At 36.9% G+C, this 19,883-nt stretch overlaps 1 protein-coding gene across 6 annotated transcripts in view; it reads left to right on the top strand.

Moving 5' to 3' along the window:
- MUSK (muscle associated receptor tyrosine kinase) overlaps window positions 1-19,883 on the top strand; it is a 118,813-nt gene that overhangs the window by 41,541 nt on the left and 57,389 nt on the right. For 3 of the 6 annotated variants that reach the window (XM_006142720.2, XM_006142718.2, XM_006142722.2), the window contains exons 6-7: window positions 6,411-6,440; window positions 15,667-15,791. In XM_006142720.2, coding sequence (XP_006142782.1) covers window positions 6,411-6,440; window positions 15,667-15,791 — 155 coding nt within the window. The remainder of the gene's footprint in view (window positions 1-6,410; window positions 6,441-15,666; window positions 15,792-19,883) is intronic. The other 3 variants (XM_006142721.2, XM_006142719.2, XM_006142723.2) reach the window with 1 other exon arrangement.

Genomic DNA, 19,883 nt, shown 5'->3' on the forward strand with positions numbered 1-19,883 from the left:
TGAGTTATGGCTCCTATGGCCTAGACTTAGAAACCACACACAGTCCCTCTGCCATGCTCTATTTCCTAGAAATGAGTCAAATCTACCTCTAAGAGAGAAATTGTCCAAAGGAGAATTTGAGGACACATTTAAAAACTAAGACAGTATCAAATTATTTTTATTGATTCTCCTATGCACGTATTACAACAGTGGTTTACAAACCATTACCCCTTGTAAATACCAAGCAATTTTCAAGTAGTTCTGCAAAACACAGGTCCCCAGGTCCCGGGCCAGAAATTCTGAATCAGTAACAAGCTGTGTTGCAATCATGTGATTGTTTGTTTGATTGTTTGATTAAGCTTCACAAATGTTTCTGATGACTTTCAAGTTTTAGAAGTCACTAGTTTAAGGAATTGGGATTAAAACTTCTTCAAGTATGGAAAATTTCAACTATTATCACTTCAAATATGGCCTCTCTGCCTTTCTCTATCTCTATAAGCAAATTTTAGAGCCTCTAAATCTGTTCTCATATCTTAATTTTCATTTTTTTCTCTTTGACTCTCTGGATTTAGCACTTTATGATTTTATAAGTAGCATCTTCTGATTCACTAACTCTTTATTTGACCTTTCTCAAGCTTCATAGTTATGTTTGTCTAGGTTCAGTTATTATATTTTTAATTTCTAGCATTTCTATTGTTTTTTCATGATTACCTGTTTGTATTTCAATCTGCTTATTTCATAATTTTTATTCTTGTTTTTAATAGATTCTATTTATTTTTTGAGGTTTACAAACTTTCTCTTTGCACTGTTTTATTTTATTCCAGAGTAAATTAACTTCTCAAGTAATAAATTCATTGACTTTCTTTTTAAAGAAGAATTAATTAATTAATTAATTTTTAGAGGTTTTGACCTTAGGGTGTATGTACTTGCCAGAGAGAGAGAGACAGAGACAGAGACAGTGAGAGGGAAAGTGAGAAACCATCTCCGAGGGAGGAATGGCCACCTTTCCTCTCCTCCATTCTCCTCCTGAGATCTTAGGCAATTGGGCATGCACACAAAAGTGCCTGGTGTGAGTTTCAAGCCACCAGGTCTGGGATTCAAACTGCAGTTGGCCATGTGAGAATCCAGCAACATAACTGCCACATCATCTGCTGGCCCCTATTTATTATTATTATTACTTTTTTATTTTGGCCAGAGAGAGAGAGAGCAAACCACCAGGTCCAGGACTCAAACTACCGTTGGCCATGTGGGAGTCCAGTGCCTTAATCACCATTCCACCTGCTGACTCCAAAATTCATTGACTTTCTTAGCTTCTGTTTTGCAATTATCATTTACCAATGAAATAATGACTCCCTTTTCCAGTAATTTTTATGAGTTTTTTTGAGAAGACTTCCAGTTCTGTCATTCTAAATAAACTGTTACAGAGTAGAAGGTTAGGGCCCCCATTCTGTCTGTAACACTTTTGAGTTCAACCCAGATCCAGTCACTCAGACAGCTAAATGTATAACACATGTCCTGGCTATAATACCACAACTTCTTCCTTCTTTTCCTTTTCATATATAAGAAAGCTTAGCTATTGTCCTTTGGTTTTAGGTAATGAGCCTCCAATCTCCCACCTCAAGAGGTACACCACTAGAGACAACAAATCTGAATCCTCATCTTCCTGTTTAGAGAACCTAAGCCCAACAGCTCCTACTTACCTATCATGCTTTGTCTACTTTCTTATTGAAATAGTCATCTTGTTCTTGTACATGGCTTTGTCTTTTTAGGTAACAAAATTATATCTTCTTTTTATTGCAGTGTACTTATTTTTGCTAGGTGACTTTGAATTGTGAACCCACAGCACTCATCTTGATTTGCAGTCTTCGTGCTATAATTATCATATATCATTATGTGCATTCTATCCAGTGGAATATAATAAAGATGTACATTTTTTAAAGTAAAAGGTATTGCTATTTAAAGATGATACTTTAATTCATCTATAAACATAAGAATATCAACTCCAAAGCTACTTGAACAAACATGCTAATTAAGAACTACTTCCAAATAAAACACACACCCACTAATAGCTCTCCTCTATAACATAAATACCCTATTAGAAATGAATTGTAGAGCAGGACTTCCAATCCATCAGCCTAGATTCAAAGTCTTTTCTCTTAAGCTTTATATTCTATTTAACTATGTGATTTATTACTTCCATGGACTTAGTCCTAGTCACTGAGATAAGAAGTTGAATACTGGAAACACTCTGGAATGCCTATGTTCAAAGGAGCTCTTTTATACATATTTAAAATTCTTTCCCATCATGATTTCAATATTTGATTATTGCACAAACCTTCCCAAAACATCTCTCCAGCATTCTCCCAAGGTGGTACTAGCCAGATCTTATTTGGCTACACCTCTAAGTTCTGTTTGCTTTATTTGTCTATTTTTTTCTCATGATAACTCCATTGCCAAGAAGAAGTAGTTCCAATGCCATCCAACAAAGAGCAAAGAATATGTGATTTCAGCTTCCTCTAAGAACTAGACGCTGTATAGACAAACTTTCATCATCTTCTTGGCTCCACCGATTCCCATGGTCTTAAGAATGCAAACCTTTCCACAGTTCGGCCTGTTTTCTCTTCTTGTCTTGTCTCTTTCTCTCCATAAGATTTGCATAACCTGTATGACTTCACTAAATGCATTCCTTTTATTTCTATCAGGGAAACCTGATGGCTCTCCCTCCTCCTAAATAACAATAGATTTTTCCCTCCAAACTCCTTCTCTAATCAACCAATACAGTGAACTGAGTAGGAGAAACCTATATTATCTTTACTAGAACTAACTCTCTCTTGCTCACACACACACACACACACACACACACACACACACACACATTCATCACATTCAAACTTAGGAAATAAACCATAAATAGAGCAAGAATAAAAGTGAATATTGGATTTATATGATTTTCAAAGGAATCAGTGAGCTAACAGTATTAGAAAACTGCAAATAAAATGATGTAAATTTATGTTCATAAAAGTGGAATACTGAGAGAATCTTGCTAGTCTTTGAATTTGTTAGACTCCTAGTATGTGTTACTTTTCATTCAGAGTACTGCAAGATAAGAGGGACTAGGTTAGCAATCAGAATGTCGAACTGTGGTTATCAAATTGGGAAACATAAAAGTATTTGAGAGGTTTGGTTTTCATTCTTGTCCAGTGGATAGAAGTAGGAAATTGATCTTGTAGTAATTATAAGGAGGCTGGTTTTGATTTGGTTTAAAAAAATAGTCCTTTTCTTTTTTTAAACAGAGTCATTTAAAGTGATTGCTATATGGTACTGAATTCTCCATACCAAAAGGATTGAAGAAAATAATGGGTTGCTATTTAACTTAGATGTTGCAGTGTATAGCATATATCTCAGTTTTTCCAATCAGGGTAGTTATTGATTCTCCATTATAAATGTCCTACGGGACAATACCGAGAAAGCAGAATGAAAGGGCATCACCAGTCCACTGGCAAATAACTTTTTAAATATAAATATGTGTATTTTCTACATGAGACTGTGGGTCTTAGAGGCAAAAAAAGAAAAAAAATAGTAGGATACCAATCCTAGTGTGATTCTTATCTTAACTTCTTATCCTCACACCCAAAGATTACAGAATGATTTGGAAAATAACACCAACACATTACATAAAAGCAGTTAAATAATTTAGCAATTAGGTAGGAATAAAGACCATAAAGCAGAATATTTTAAAAATGATAAATGGGGACCTGCAAAGGGCGTAATGGTTTTGTTGCTGGACTCCCACACAGTTGACTGTGGTTCGAGCCCTGGATCCAGTGGCTTAAAACTCAAACTAGGTGCATGTGCATGCATGCCCAAGATCCCGAGAGGATTCTGGAGAAGAGATTGCAGTGTGGGAGGATGATTTCTCACTTTGTGTCTGTCTCTCCAGGAAGCACATGTGCCCAATAGGAAAAATCTCTCTAATAAAAAAAAGATAAATAGTAAAACAAGTTCAGAAGTCAAGAAGGAGCTATAGTAGACTAAGCAAACAGTACACATAGAGAAACCAGGACTACCATTTGATCTTGAAATGATCAGCAAGCTCCTATACTGAATGGGTGTACCCATAATAGGCTTCACAGATTATTCACACATAAAATTTTCTCTAATTTAACGTAACCTTCTCAATTGTGTGTGCATGTGTGTGAATGTGTGCACTTGTGTGCATGTTAATGCATAAGTATATTTAAATATGTATGCATTAAGATGTATATTTGCATTTGTGAATAAAAAAAATTTGGAGAGTCTATACCTGAAAACGTAATTTTTAGCAAAACTCCTAAGCCCCTGGGCAAAACAAGTCTTAGACATACTTCCATGTCTTGGGTTGGTTCTGTTTTCTGTAGTGGACTTTTCACTCTTTCTGATCTCAAATAAAGTGATATGAACAATAATAATAACAAAGTGAAAAATATCAAAGGAAAATCAGCATTGTCCAAAGCTAGGCCAAGGCTCAATGTGTAACAGTTCCAGTATATTGTAGTAAAAATTCAGTGAAGCAAAATGGAAAGGAAACTCAGAATTGGCCTAGAAACCCGGGGGAGAAAGTAGTATAAGATAAGAAAATGACAAGTGAATAAGAATTAATGATGCTTCTCAGATTTAGTAGACCGAAATTTTGAAAATACAACAGCTATGGGATACAAACACTTATCATTCATATAGGATTCCCATGGTTATCTCAAGCATTCAATAATACTTAACTTATGCGGTTAAAAAAAAATAGGAAAAAGTTTTATTCAAAGCTTAGAAACAGCACATTGTTCTAAGAAAGTAGAAAGACATGCCCAGGCCAATGGCATTCAAACATGATTTTTTCAGGCCTAATCTGGCCCAACATGGACCTTCATTAATTTCTTTTGATCAAGATCTATGAATACAAACATAGAATCTGCAGTTTTCAAGATTTCACTTGGGTAGTTGTTTTAAGTATGGAGGAAAAAGATATTTAACACTTCTTATATTTGACAAGGCATTGTGTGGAATGTTATAAAAAATGATATCTTCATTTAGAGGTAAGGTCATAGGAAAGCCATGATGTATTTTTCTATGGTTTTCTGTGCAAAAATATGCATCATGACTTCCCCAAGGACCCAATACATTTGATAAGCAATTTCTGAATCTCCTTTTTAAGCATAAATGCATTCAATTTAGAAGCTTTAAGCATTTTTTTTTACCTTGACACCTAAAATATAAAATAAGAATGTGTCACCTACTTGATTGGTGGAGGTAGAGAAAGTTTAAACAGAGTAAAATTTAAATTGGAAATGATATGTTCAGTTTAATTTAAGAGAACTGACTGTTAAATGTAAAAATTAGACTTTTTCACTGTGCTGAGAAAGCACAAAACAGGTTAAATTCTAGGCTCTGCACCTGCAGCAATCCCTGAGTCTGAGAGTCTTTGCCTGGAATGTTCTCGATAATATCAATTATGTTCAATCACAAAGATATAGTGAGAGTTCAACTAGATAATATACAATGTGCATGAATATGCCCATAATCTGTAAAGAACTATGCAAGTGTATTCTTATAATTATAAAAATGAAATCGTACTTTTTCAGTAATAAACAAATACTGCAGTTGACTTATCTTGAAAAATCTAAATTGACATGTAAATACACCTTCGGAAAAGAAAAATAGAGTCCCATTTGGGATCTATGCCTAATATAGTTATACTAAATATTTGGAGTATTTTTGTTGCCTCTAATTTTTTTTTTACAATTTATACACTCTCATTCCTTTATAGCCAATGTAGACATCTTCACTTTTCCTTTATAACTTGCTTGGGTGCTCAGTTCCCAGAAGATAATGAGCTGCACCTCTCTGTTCTCTGAAAAGCCTCTGGGTGTTGATACAGAGCTGACGATCTCTGTTGGTGGTAGACTGTGCTGTGCAGAAACCCCCTAATCCTCTGTTTATCACAACATGGGTCTATTGCCATAGAAATGATAGCTGAGATCCCAGATTGAACATCACTGACTGCACAGCAGGGCCTGGTAAGAGGAGAAGCCAAGCTGAAGGGGGAGCACAGTTTATGAGAATAGCAGGCACTCTGTTGCCTTGAAAGAAAAGGGTAATTGTCAACATTAAAATAAAAGCGCATGAATGAGCTCTGTTATGGGGTATGCTGCCGTTTTTCTGTATAATACTGCCTGCTGAAAGTCGTGATTTGAAATCTTACGTCATGTAAGAGTTTGCTTGTAAAAGGTCAGCAGTTTCCCTCGATTGAATTGGTTTCTTCTTGAAATAAGAAACAAGAAGTTTCAAATTAATTTTGTGGCACAACTGGTGTTTCTATGGTCAGAGTTCCCTTTTCATGACGTGTTGTTTTGTTTGTGTGTTTATTGTGTTGGTCTGTTTTGTCTCGTTTCTATTAATAGAAGAAAGCGAACCTGAGCAAGATACTAAAGGTATTTCTTTTCTGCGTTGCTTCTTTTCTTTACAAACTATGGTTCTTTCAACTGTTTATTTTTGCTGACCTTGTGAACAACTCTAAGTGCCATTGGTTTGCTAAGAAATAACAAACAATGCATGGGGAATTTTAAGTCACAGCATTTAACGGTGCTATTAGATGGGCTGCTATATTATATAATGCTTATTGACCATTTACGCTGCTTAGAAAAAAGTCTGAGTCAACATAAATATTGACATTTGCCATCCCAACCTCTGGAAATACAAACAAAACGAGATTAAATGAATCAGCCTGATAGTCTAAACCCACAGATTGGAACAGAAGGTACCTTTTACTAAAAGACTTCTCTTTGGGGTGGTATAGTTTTATAAATTTTAGAGAAATGTTAAAATCTCAAGGTGTCAGCTTAGGTTTTTATTGCTAATATTTCTGTAAGATGAGGAGTATTATGCAATTACTCCAAATCAATAAATAGCACTTCATTTTAATTGCATGCACATATATAAATTTAGTAGAATATGCTTAGAGGAAAAGTGGCTAAAAATCAAATTTGTTTGGGGAAAACCCTACTGTAAAACAAGAGTTTTCTGTCAAAGAAAATACTCTGAGCCCTGATTAAGCATTAAATTTTGCACTCAGCATACTAAACTAAACGTTATACTTGGGGGATGAAATATACAAGTTTCATGTAATAACAGTTGGACTCTAGAAATTAATGTTAGGCTGATATTATTCAAAACAGTACCCTTTTATCACAGTATTCTCAAAGTATTTGGAATTTTTCCCTATGTCTACAATAAATACTAGGTGGCTTAAATTAAATGCTGGTAATGCATTTCACTTGGTGTATGTGATTTTTTTTTTCTCTTTTTTTTTTCCAGTTAGGGTTTTGGGGTTTTTTTGGTTTGTTTTTTGTTTGTTTGTTTGTTTGTGTTGTTCTTTTTTGTCTGTTTCTAATTTACTCTTATCAGTCACTGATGCTTTAAAACAAATAACCTAGAGAAACCTTCTTTAAGGGAAGCTGGAAAATAAGAAAGAAAAGAGCAAGAGGAAGTAAAATCCGTGCAAACTCACTGTGTCTCTTGGAAGACTTGCTCAGAAATGGAAATCAGTAAGAGATTTAAGTAGTCATCTGGAACTGCTCCCTTACCAAAAGAGGAGTGTTGATTCATCCCAAGCCAAACTACTCTTTAGTCTCAGGACTTAAACTGGGGACCCTGCCTTTTGAGGTTTCAGTTACGTACCAGTGCAATTTTAGTGTCAATAATGGCTTCACCACCTTCGTACATATAAGGGAACTTCAAAAAGTCTGTGTAAAAATGGAATCGAAGTATAAGTGTGTTTTGGTGTGAAAAAATGTTCAAATCCATGCATAGTTTTTCCACAATATGCATTTTCCACAAACTTGCTGAAGCCTGCTGATATTATCCCTTAAAGTGATACCAATAATAAAATAGATTATGCATTCGAAAATACTTTAAAAGATGGACAGAGGGAGAGAGAGAGGCTATAATATGGTTATGTAGCAAGGGATTTTAGAATCGCTGCCTGCTTAAGCCTGATTTTGAATATAGGATTCTTAATCTGCAGTTAAAGAAAGATGGATAACATTTCATACAGAAAGAAGAGTTGGAGAACATTTTTCTTCAGAAATTCACATCAAAACAATTACATTTTCCAACTTACTGAGTAATTCTCTGCTCTTTCTATTAAGTAACTTAATCGTTTATATAACAAAACATTTTTATATTTTCAGGTAAAATAGGGCTTTTTTTGAGAGAGAGGGATTTTTTATATAGGGGACATATGCTTATCAGAGAGACAGAGAGAGAGACAGAAAGTAAGAAATCACCCCTCGATGATCGCACCACAATCCCTTCTTCTCCACTCTCCTCTAGGGATCTTGGGCACGCATGTACACACACCCAGTGTGAGTTTTAAGCTGCCGGGTCCAGGACTCAAACTGCGATCAACTCCGTGGGAATCCAGTGACATAACCATTATACGATCTGATGGTCCCCAAATAGAGCTTTTCAATGTGCATTTCATTTAATAAGAGACATACTGCTTTTTAAATTGATGACCTAGAATGTGTTTTCAGTTTGTGTTTATCACTAAAATAATGGAATATACTGTTGAATAAATTCCAACAAGTTTGCTATTGCGGTTGTATTATTATCCTTAGTTCATATGGCATTTATTTCCAGTTGCAGCTGAACTTCTTTCAATGATTGATAAATGTTGGAATTTTCTATAATACCCTTTCAGATTTCATTGGACTTGGTAACAAATACAGATGGGTAAATACATGTCAGCTTTACTGCTGATAGACTGAAATACAGAATTTTCCACTCTAAGAATTAGGCTAACATAGCTTCTATTTCTTCATCATCCTCACCACTCTTCCCCTTAACCTCCTTGTTGTAGGATAGAGAAGCCCCAGCCTGGTGAGCCCCATCTTGCCCTTCCATGCAGGATAGCTGGGAGGATGAGGCCCAGAGAATGGCTGAAGTATATGTAATATATACAAGTCCCTTTACCCATCTCACCAGAGAAGTCTCTCACACATTCATGTATGCCTTCTTTCATTCAGGGCTTATCAAGTACATATAATGTACCATGCAGGGTTCTGAAGGTTAGACAGACAGAGATAGCTTGCTAGCTAGAACTGGGCCCTATAGCCTAGTGACTAAAGAAACCAGATCCTACATGGCTGACTATGGTTCCCATTCTGGTGACTTGAAAAATACAACTGGTATGTATGCCCCAAATCCCAGCAGAATAGAGAAATGGAGAAGAGACTGCAGTATGGCCATACCCATAAGGGTGCTTTTACTCATTGTCCCATTGTTCCATTCTCTCTCTCTCTCTCTCTCTCTCTCTCTCTCTCTCTCTCTGTGTGTGTGTGTGTGTGTGTGTCTACTGAGTGTGCCCACCTTCTGGCAATTAAAAAAATTGATTGATTGATAAGTCTGTTAGTGAATAAAACAAACCTTGCCCTTCTGATGCTTGCATATCAGAGGGAGAGACAATCAATCAATCACTCAATCAATCAGCAGTAATGAGATAGTGGTAAGTGCTATAAAGAAACATAAATAGGGTAGGGGGATGAGGAGAGCCTTATGTGAAGGAGACATTTGAATTGAAACCCAGAAGATATCTGCAACCTCTTTTGAAAAGGGAGAATCACTGGAAGGAAGTAAGGCAGGCAGGAAGCTCTCTTTCAATACTGAAAAAAGGGGATTGACTTTCGGTTTTTTCTTTTGAGGAGTATGTGACAGTGCAGGAGAGACCTGCTTTCCTCTAATCTCAGGCCTTTTTTCCCCCTTAATCTATTACATTTCCCAGTGAAACCCATGGTCAGCCAAGGCATCTCTGTCCCCTCCTTGGAAGGAGACTAGCAGTTCATCAGCACAGCCTCTCATTCACAAAACTCCCTTCATTGGCAATTGTACTACTTTGTGCCTTCCTGTGCCCTAGGAACCAGCTCCCCAGAGAAGCCCTTCATTCGTTCATTTAGGTACTCATCCAGGAGATACTTACTGAGTACATACAATGGACCATGCAGAGTTTTAGAGACAGGCAGATAAATACATAATTGGATAGATAAGAGGTTCTGATGTAAGGCAGAGTAGTAAGTACTTTAAATGAACGCCAAAGTCACACTGACCTCTAGAAAGGCAATTGACTCTGTTTTATTTACTATCTCACATTATGCTTACCCATGTTGTGCAACGTGGATCATCCGAAGTTTTGCAATGACCTTAGATGATATGCCAAATAATGTAATACCAGCCAAAAGAAAAGAAAAAGGTTATAAATTAGAACAAAATAAACTCTCCGATTACTACATTTTCAGGAAGAATTTAAAGTCCCCCAATTAAAACACTTGCCTTTATAAATTAAAGCAGAAAAAAAAATTCAGATCACATTCTTCTCCAGTTTCTTATTCTGCTCATCCTCAGCCAGATGGCTCCCATTTAAGGATACAGTCAATGTGATCTTCAGCAGCTGCTGTCCACACTTTTCCAGCACCTAGGAGGTTGAAGTGATCCAATTCCAAATCTCTCAAGTATCCTCCTTTTTTTTTTTTTTTTTCACATTCTCAGATGCAATGGAACCTATCAGATGATCACTGTAGTAGTCTTAGACTCAAACTTCTTAGGACAATTGTCACAGAAGTTATTTCTGCCAAATGACCATGTGGACTCAAATATGTTGTGCAGCCTTGGTCTCCATTATTTACCAGAAGAGTAGAAAAGGAGAGTACCTAGCTGCACTTTTGCAAGGGTGCCAGTCCTAATGTTAGTTGCCAGGAGTTCACAGCCTCTGAATTTACACTAAATTGAGAGAAATCTATAATATGATCAAATGGAACACCATATTTACCACTAAGGCATATCTGGAAGAAATGCACACTGCCTCCAGGCTGCTGGTCTTCTTGAGGAGTTTAGAATTTTCAGTGGGGACAGCCTCTGTCACTTAATCTTGATTGATACTTCTTCCTTCAGACTCATCCAGCATATTTATATCATTTTCCAGGTCACCTTATGGCCCTGTTTTCCCAGATATATTATACTACCAAGTAGGAGTTCTGCCTTAATTCCCTCTTTCTGTCCCAAAGTTTATTTTATTCATCATAGCACTTGCATGAGAGAAAGAGAGAGAGAGGGAATAGCACTCTCAGCAGGGTTAGATCACTCCACTGTCTCCTTTCCCCAGCCTACCAGGTCATCTATGTATATATCACAGTGTCTTGGGCACACATGCATGTACCGGGCAGGTTTGCAGGCTGACCCAGAGAGCTGAAGCAGCAGGTGGCCATGTGGCTTCTAGCGCTGCAGTTCAGTTTGCCACTGACTATGCCACTAGACTGGATCTCATATAAGCCGGCATTTTTTTTCAAGACTGATTACTGGGGTGTAGCTCTATAAATTGTGGGTCAGGAACAGATGAAAAAGTGAGGCCCCGTGTCTAAAAATTAGTAAGACTGAGCCAGTTGGTGGTATGGTGATTAAGGCACCTGCATCCCACATGGCTGAGAGTATGGTTTGAGTCCTGGACCCAGCAGCTTAAAAAACACACTGGGCACATGTGTGTGTGTGTGTGTGTGTGTGTGCTCAAAATCCCAAAAGGAGAAATGATGGAGAAGGAATTGCAACATGGCTATCTCCCATAGGGGTTGCTTTCTCACTTTCCCTCCCTCTCTCTGTCTCTCTCCTGCAAGAGCATGTGCCCTCTAGCAAACTAAATAAGCAGATAAATAAAAATTAAAATAAATGAAAATTCGAAAGCACACATACAGAAACATTAAACCCAGAACAAGGCCTTGTAAATCTAGTGCCCTTTTGGACTACAGAGGCCACTCACTTGTGGAGCCAACCCTGCTGACTATAGTGGCTACAGTAGTTGTCTTGCTATGGAATTTTCATGTCATAAATATTAGCTGCTGAAGAAAATTTCCTGATCACATTTTGTTGAACCTTAGAATCATTCTCTGCAGTGTTCTGATCTAAAACTTAGATTTCGGAAGCTCCCAGGACTGATCTCTCTGCTACATGTTTCCTCAGAACCTCAATTTACTTCAGTTTTAGGTTTTCTAGTAACATACACATTTCATTGCAACAGAATTGTGTGTCCCATCACAGTTTTCTTTTTAGTTTTCTTTTTCTTCTCCTTTTTCTTCGTGTGTGTGTGGCGGGGGGGCTAGGGGGTTAGGCTGCAATGCAGTTTCTTTCTATTTAAATGTTACAAAATTTTCAATCTTACAAACAAGGAAGTACACTAGTACAGTAAACCCCCATGTTCTCATTACCCAGCGCTAGCAGTGATCAATATTCTGCCATTTCCATGTCATCTACCTATTATTGTATCTTTGCTGGTTTTTGTTTATTTTGTTCTGTTTTGCCACATGACGCAACATTTATTTTGAAATTATTTACAAAGTAACAGAGTTTAAAGTAGTGGGAAAAAATATCCACAACAGACCTAATCCCCTGAATTCATAAGGACCATTTTTCTTCTTTTTCTGTTTAAAAGATGTAATTGTTTAGTGAATTTTAAAATAATTTTAATTGACATATAATAGTTGTACATACTTAGAAGGTACAATGTGATTTTTTTCAATAAATGCATATAATATGTAATAATCAAATTCAGGCAATAAACATACCATCATCTCTAACATTTATAATTACTCTGTATTATGAATATTCAAGATCCTTTCTTCTAGCTTTTTTTTTTTTTTTGAGAGGTTTTTGCTACAGGGCATATGTGCTCACCAGAAAGACAAAGACAGAGAGACAGAAATCACCCCCCCAGCAGGGATGACCACGCTGCAATCCTTTCTCCTCCTGGGATCTTGGGCATGCACGTACACACACCCTGAATTTAAGCCACCAGGTCCGAGCCTCAAGCTGTGATCGACTATATGGAAGTCCAGTGACATAGCCATTACACCAACTGCTGGCCTCACTATTTTCAATTATACATAAATTGTTTCATTCATTCATTCATTCATTCATTCATTCATTTATTTATTTATTTATTTATTTATTTATTTATTGGAGAGGTTTTTGCTCTAGGGTACGTGCACTCACCAGAAAGACAGAGAGAGACAGAGAGACAGAAAGCGAGAAATCACCACCCAGGGGGAATGGCCATGCCAGAATCCTTTCTCCTCCATTCTCCTCTCCTGTTAGGATCTTAGGCATGCACGTACATGCACCCGGCATGAGTTTTAAGTCACCGGATCCAGGACTTGAACTGTGGTCAACTACATGAGAGTCCAGTGACATAGCCATTACACCAATTGCAAGTCCCCATTTTGAACTGATTTTTATTTTTATATGATGAGAGATAAGGGGGCTGGTTTCTTTCTTCTGCAAATGGATATCCAATTTTCTCTGTTGACAGGGTTTTTTTAAAGCAAATCTCAGACATTAATTTAATGAAACTATATGAACTTTAGGATAAAGACTTTTTAAAAACATAATCATATTACCATTTTTATTACTCCATTCATTCCCAATTATTGTGAATTTCTTAGCACTATTATATTTACCATCCTGACTGTGCAATTTTTAACTTGATTGCTTCAGAAACATTGTTTTACATCTCATTTGCTGAATAAGAATTGAAACGAAGCCACACAGGCCATTTGGGCAACACGTCTCTTAAGTCTCTTTCAGCCTGCACTAGATAGCTCTTCCTTGTTTCTGCTGACACTATTTGGTGAGAAAACCAAAAAACTGAAATTCCCTGTTAAATTTAGATTTGATCATACTGCATGTCCATGGTTTTACACAATATGTCCCTCAATTCTCTGTTTTGTTTGTTTGTTTGTTTGTTTGTTTTGTATATTGGTATTTAGCTCCCAGGACTTACACAAAAGCAGATCCAGTTTTAGTTTTTGAGGAGACAGGTTCAGCTACATTTTAAATATTTAAAAAACCTTTTTAACCACTTGTTTCTTTGAAGGTAGCACTTTTCTTGCTGTCCTTTTTCTCCTGGCCTTTGAGCCCAACATCTGTATATCTAAAATGTTCTTCTAGATTCTATCTCTTAAAGTTCTTAACATCAAAAAATAGGAAGTTGAATTAATCTAAACCTGCTAAAAACACATAGTTGTTAAACCAATCATATTGTCTTTCTCTCCTTGAATTATGTAATACTTTTAAGAAGTCTTTAACAATTTGCCAACTCCTAATACAGTTCTGTACTTCACCTACCATTGTGCTGCGCACCATCTGCCTAGTATACGCTATTTCTCCCTCTACTGTAGAATCCAAGTTTTAGCTAAGTAGAACTAAGTTTCCAACTATTATGGTAACTGGGGCCTCATATTCTAATATTATATCTGCACTTACATCCTAGAAAACAAAAGCCAGGACCGTAAAGTGTTGTATTTACAGTATAACAGGCAGTCCAAAAGAGTCCACAATTTCAAAGAGAACTGGATTCCAAGTCAGAAGCTCTGAATTCAGGTTTTTCACCCATCAGCTTTATTACCTTGAGAAAACAAATTAACTGGGATTCGGTTTTCACATCTATAAAAATAAGAGCAGGAACCTTGTTAATTGCTGAAGACTCTTCTAAGCGTAATGATTCTGTGATTATAAGTATCCTTTAATTTACTGTATATTCTGAGTCTTGACCACACTCTTTAGTTAAAGGTAACATGCCTTTCACATAAAAAGAACTTCCTTTTATTTAATCAATAGGTATTCAGCCTCTGGAAGAAATATAAATTACCCACTCTCCTGTCCACACTTTGTATACTATTTTTTTTTTCTTTTTTTGCCCATTATGTCATTTCGTTCTGAAAAGTTTGACATATTTTGTCTATTTTTCATTATGATACCAGTGGAGGGCTAAAGTTGTACTAATTATTTTTTTAATTTAATAAAATCGTATCCTGTGCTGTCTTGGGTCAGCAGCTATTCTTAATACTGAGTACAACAGTGATGAAACAGGTCAGATTTTTGGTTTTAGAAAATATAACGGGGGGACCAGCAGTTAGCGTAATGGCTATGTCACTGGACTCCCACGTAGTCGACCACGGTTCGAGTCCCGGACCTGGTTGCTTAAACTCACGCAGGGCACGTGTGCATGTGTGCCCAAGATCCTGAGAGGAGAATGGAGAAGGGATTGAGGCTTGGCCATCCCCCCTGAGGGGTGATTTCTCGCTTTCTGTCTCTCTGTCTCTCTGTCTGTCTGGCGAGCACACACGCAGTATAGCAAAAACATCTCAAAAAAAAAAAAAGAGAAAATATAACAGGGAAGAGAAAAGATCATTTCAGACAGTGGTAAAGTCTGTAAACACATTAGGATGATAAAAAAAAAAGTAAGGGGAGTGTTTACACTTTACATTGGGAAATTAAAGAGGGCCTTTCTAAGGAATTGTCACTTAAATGATTGTTAATTGGGGCTTCATACTTTCCTGCAACATGAAGATCTGAGGGATGAGCTTCTAGGCAGAGGATTAGCAAGGGCAAGCTCCTAAATTAAGGACAAGCCTCATGTGTCCCAGACTGTTGAGAAATACATGGTCATGACATAGAGGGCCTGGAGGCCAGGACATGGCAGTCAGTGTTACCCTTAAAACAGAAGGACATTCTGAAGGATTGCAACATAGAAACGTGGCCCAATTTACATTTTTTAAAGACCACTCTAGCTTGGCCATTCCCTATAGTAGGGTCACTCACCATTTTTGTCTTTCTAAGTTTTTGCCAGAATACTGCGGGCTCCTGAATCCCACAATGTCACCTTTGGCTCCTTTGTGACCCTGCGCTGTACAGCAACAGGCATTCCTGTCCCCACCATCACCTGGATTGAAAATGGAAATGCTGTGAGTGCCATCTGCATGGGGATTTCTCTGGGGAAGACCTGTTGGTGGTGAATTTCAGGACAGATCACACGCTTATAGATAACCCTGATCTCTGCCATTGGTTCCATATGCACAATTTCTGAAGCCTTCCTGTATCTGTTCTAAAAGCAACTGCGGTAGCAACAAAACTCCAGGAGTTTGAATCTTCCCTTTTATCATGGAAAACAATAAAAAAAATTAAATCCTTATTTTGTACCTTTGTATAAAAGGGAAGTGGTAACAATTTCTTCCCATTCAAGTAAAATAATTTTCATAGAACTCATCAGTAAAAGATTAGATTACTGTGGGAGGCTGCCCTGATGAAAGTAATCCAGAATTAGAATCTACCTTGGTGGTCAGTTCAACATTCTTTTATTCATTTTTAATAATGGTAATAATTAGTAGTACATATTAAGTGATTTTTGAGACAGTCTCTGCACTTTACATGTAAGCAGTAATTTATTTATTCTATAATAAGTCTCGAGTATGAGTGCCAAGCATTCTTCTAGACCTGATAGACATAGGAACAAAAAATACAAGAAGAGTTCTCTGACCTCATACAGCTTACATTCTGATGGGAAAAGACAAACAATAAAATAAAACAAATGGGAGATACATATTGCATATGGTGAATGTCAAATATGATGGGAAAAAATAAAGCAGGAAAAGGGAACAGACTAGGAGAAAGCTTTTATTATCAACAGAGTAGTTAGAAAAGCCTTGTTAGGGTAAAGACAATTGAACAAAGATATGAAGGAGAAGGAGAACACTGCCTAGGTAACTGGATTAAGTCTCTGAAATAGAATATACAGGATGTCGGAGAAACAGCAAGAAGGCCAGTGTGAGTCGCGGGGAGTAAGCAAAGAGGCAAGGGCTATGTCTAGGTGTTGTGGATCATATAGATTTGTACAGGTCTTTGAAACAACCTTGAGATTAGATGCTATCCTGCAGTTTCTGTTTTCCTGTGCATTTTTACTCACTGTGTTTTATTTCCTTATGGACCTAGTTATCTTCGATGACCTGCTCTTCACTGTATTGAAAAATAAAATGTTGGAAATAAGTTCTATGTCTAAACAAAGGTATTTTCCTCTAGAGAGAATTTTTGCTTGTCTCTGCCAGAGACCAGAGCTTACTACTAATCTTGGATCACCTTAAATTAAGCTAAAGGTTTGAAGCTCCTTGGACATTCTGGGTTGTAACATGTAATTCTTTGTATGGGTTATTTTACTTATAAATTGTACTGATATTTCCCTAATATCTAGTTGTTTGAACTATTAGTTTATCGTACCTCTCATTAGACTTCATACCTTTATGGTTTTTAGTTTGATTTATTTTTATTGTGTCTCCTCACTTATTAAAACTTTCCAAAAAAAAGTTCATATTTTCTTGGGTTAGATAATTCTCTCAGGAGAAAAAAAAAAACTCATAAATTTGATACATCTGTTTAAAAAATCTTTTTTTCAGAATTTTAGTTTTTTCCAGTCTGGTGCGTACATAGTAACTCCCAAGTTCTTCAATTACTTACTGACTTTCTTGTAAGTGTATCCCTACTTATAACATTGCTATCTGAATTTGGGGATTTTCCAGAAATATAGGGAAAATTTATACACCATTCACTTAGTAAACCTCTTCTTTTGAGTTGGGTTTTAGCTACTTAGGTGATACCAACTTTCCTATCAATCTAATAATTTCAGTTTTGATCTTCTAGAAATTGCTGAAAATATCTGGTTCTTTGATTATGATACCTTTCCATCTTTCTATATATTTATTTTGCCCAATTTTAGATTGCATTTATCTTTTGAGACTTTGACTGGAAAGTAAGAGTTAAATATGTGAGCTAAGATCATTAGCATAACAAAGGTATTTAATAAGCAGGAATAACATTTAATATTATCTTATTTATTATTTTCTCTGCCCTTTTTAATTTATTCAGCCAAGCAAGTTCCTTGATCAATGTAAGAGCTTACCTCAAGCAGGGTCTATAATTTATCTGGTTACTATCAGACTGATTACTACTATGTTATATTATTAATACCATTCTAACTTAGTCATTTATGGGTCTAGCCCTATGTAATAACCAAAGCAGTCAATTACATTCACAGGTGAGACTTTTCCTTTCCTCCCTTCTCAAAGGTAGCTGGGCTACCTGCCTTGAAGAAAACGCAAAAATAAATAAATAAATAAATAACTGGTTAGTTGCTTAGCTTAAGTTCACTCATGCCTCCCCCACTTTTTTTAGCTGCTATTTCTGGCTCTTGCAGGTTTGGATGGGAAGAAGGAAGGAACAGTAATTGGAGTTAGAGAGTTCTAATTTAACTGACACTCTTGTAAGTTGGCTTTACACCCTCTGTGGCTAGCAGATATTTAAAACTGATTCATTCTCTCATGGACAAATGCATCATTCTTCAGAGATCAAAGAACATTCAAGAAGTGGCTGTCTTCCATTTAGCCTTCAAATTGTTAATTGACAGAAGTCTCTGTTGGGATCCAATCAACCCCCCCCCACCCCAGAAAAAAACAAAAATCAAAAAACGAAACTATCTTTTGGGAAGATTGAAAATGACATCACATCAGATCTATACATTTTTGTATCTACAAACTCTGGGACTGCAGGCCGCTGAACAGAGTTTTTGCCTCTTTGTCCTGTTGCAATTGCTAGGCAGCCTCATTCTGCCCTTTAGATTTTACAGGAAGAATTCAAATGTTTCAAAATTACAGGTGTTCTAGGGTTCCCAAGACTACTTTCATGTTTTAAGGACTCATAGAACTCAGAAAAGTTTATGGTTATATACATATGGTTATAATTTATTACAGGAAAGGATACAGTGTAAACTTAGTAAAGGGATATCAATTTTTGTCTTCCAGTGAAGTTGTGTAGACCACACTTACTTCTCTCATCAGTAATTATGGAACGACATGTACAATAGATTACCAGAAGCTCACCCTAGCCTTAGTGTCCAGAGTTTTTACTAGGAGTCAGTTACATAGACAGGGAGTGCCCACATGATTGATTTTAGCTAGTCTCCAGCCCCTCTGGAGATCACACCAATACAGCAAGGCCTAGGATCGCAAAGGAACAAAAATGAATAAATCAGCATAATTCACAATGTTAACATAAACTATCTGGCATGGCCCAAGGGTCTTAGGTATACAAAGACACATATCAAGCAGGATACTCCAAGGATTCAGAGGCAATCTCCCAGGAGCCAAAGTCCAGACCCTTCTTTGGAACATGTAGGTTTTGAGCACCTCAAGCCTACTGAGCTCACCCTTTAGACCTTTATTGCACAGCAGGGGACATACAAGTCAACTCTCTATGTGGTTCTAATGGGGACACTCTTACATGCTTTAAGATGAGGTGTATGTTCTAACCAGTTCTTTGCTGGGGTGAGAAGGTTTCTCAATAAAAAACTGAGACCTTAATAAGTCCCCTAACTGGTGCTCAGCTATTATATCCTCTAGGATGATATCTCTCTCCAATTTTTTGGAATCTTGGCTGTAGTGAACATGTATTATCATGTGACATATTAACAGTAGCATTTTAAAATCAAAGGAGTGTCCCAAATTATGGATTTTTTTTTTGTTAATTGCCACGAAGTATTATGCATTCACCAGAGATTTTGGGTGCACAACACACTTGTGCCAGTGTATTTTTCAGGTCACTTAGTCTACATAGTCGACCACGTGTGATCCAACTGCTTTAACCACCACACCACTGGCTGGGCCCAATTCAGCATACATTGAAAGTTATTTCTAGCCAATGTGTTGCACAATCCTTCCTGGATTTGCACTATTGTATATCCTCATGGCTTTCTCTTCTTCAGAATTGGTCTGCTAGGGCTGCCATAACAGAATACCACAGACTACTTGATTTATATGACAACAATTTATTTTTTCTTACAGTCCTAAGAACTAGAAGTCCAAGACTGGGGTGTCAACCCAGTGTTGGTTTCTCTTAAAGTCTTTCTTTTTTTTTTTTTTGGAGAGGTTTTTGCTACAGGGCGCGTGCGCTCACCAGACAGATAGAGAGAGACATAGAGACCGAAAGCAAGAAATCACCCCCCGGGGGGATGG

The sequence above is a fragment of the Tupaia chinensis genome, unplaced genomic scaffold, assembly GCF_000334495.1.
Source record: "Tupaia chinensis unplaced genomic scaffold, TupChi_1.0 Scaffold000081_1, whole genome shotgun sequence".
Classification (NCBI taxonomy): domain Eukaryota; kingdom Metazoa; phylum Chordata; class Mammalia; order Scandentia; family Tupaiidae; genus Tupaia; species Tupaia belangeri.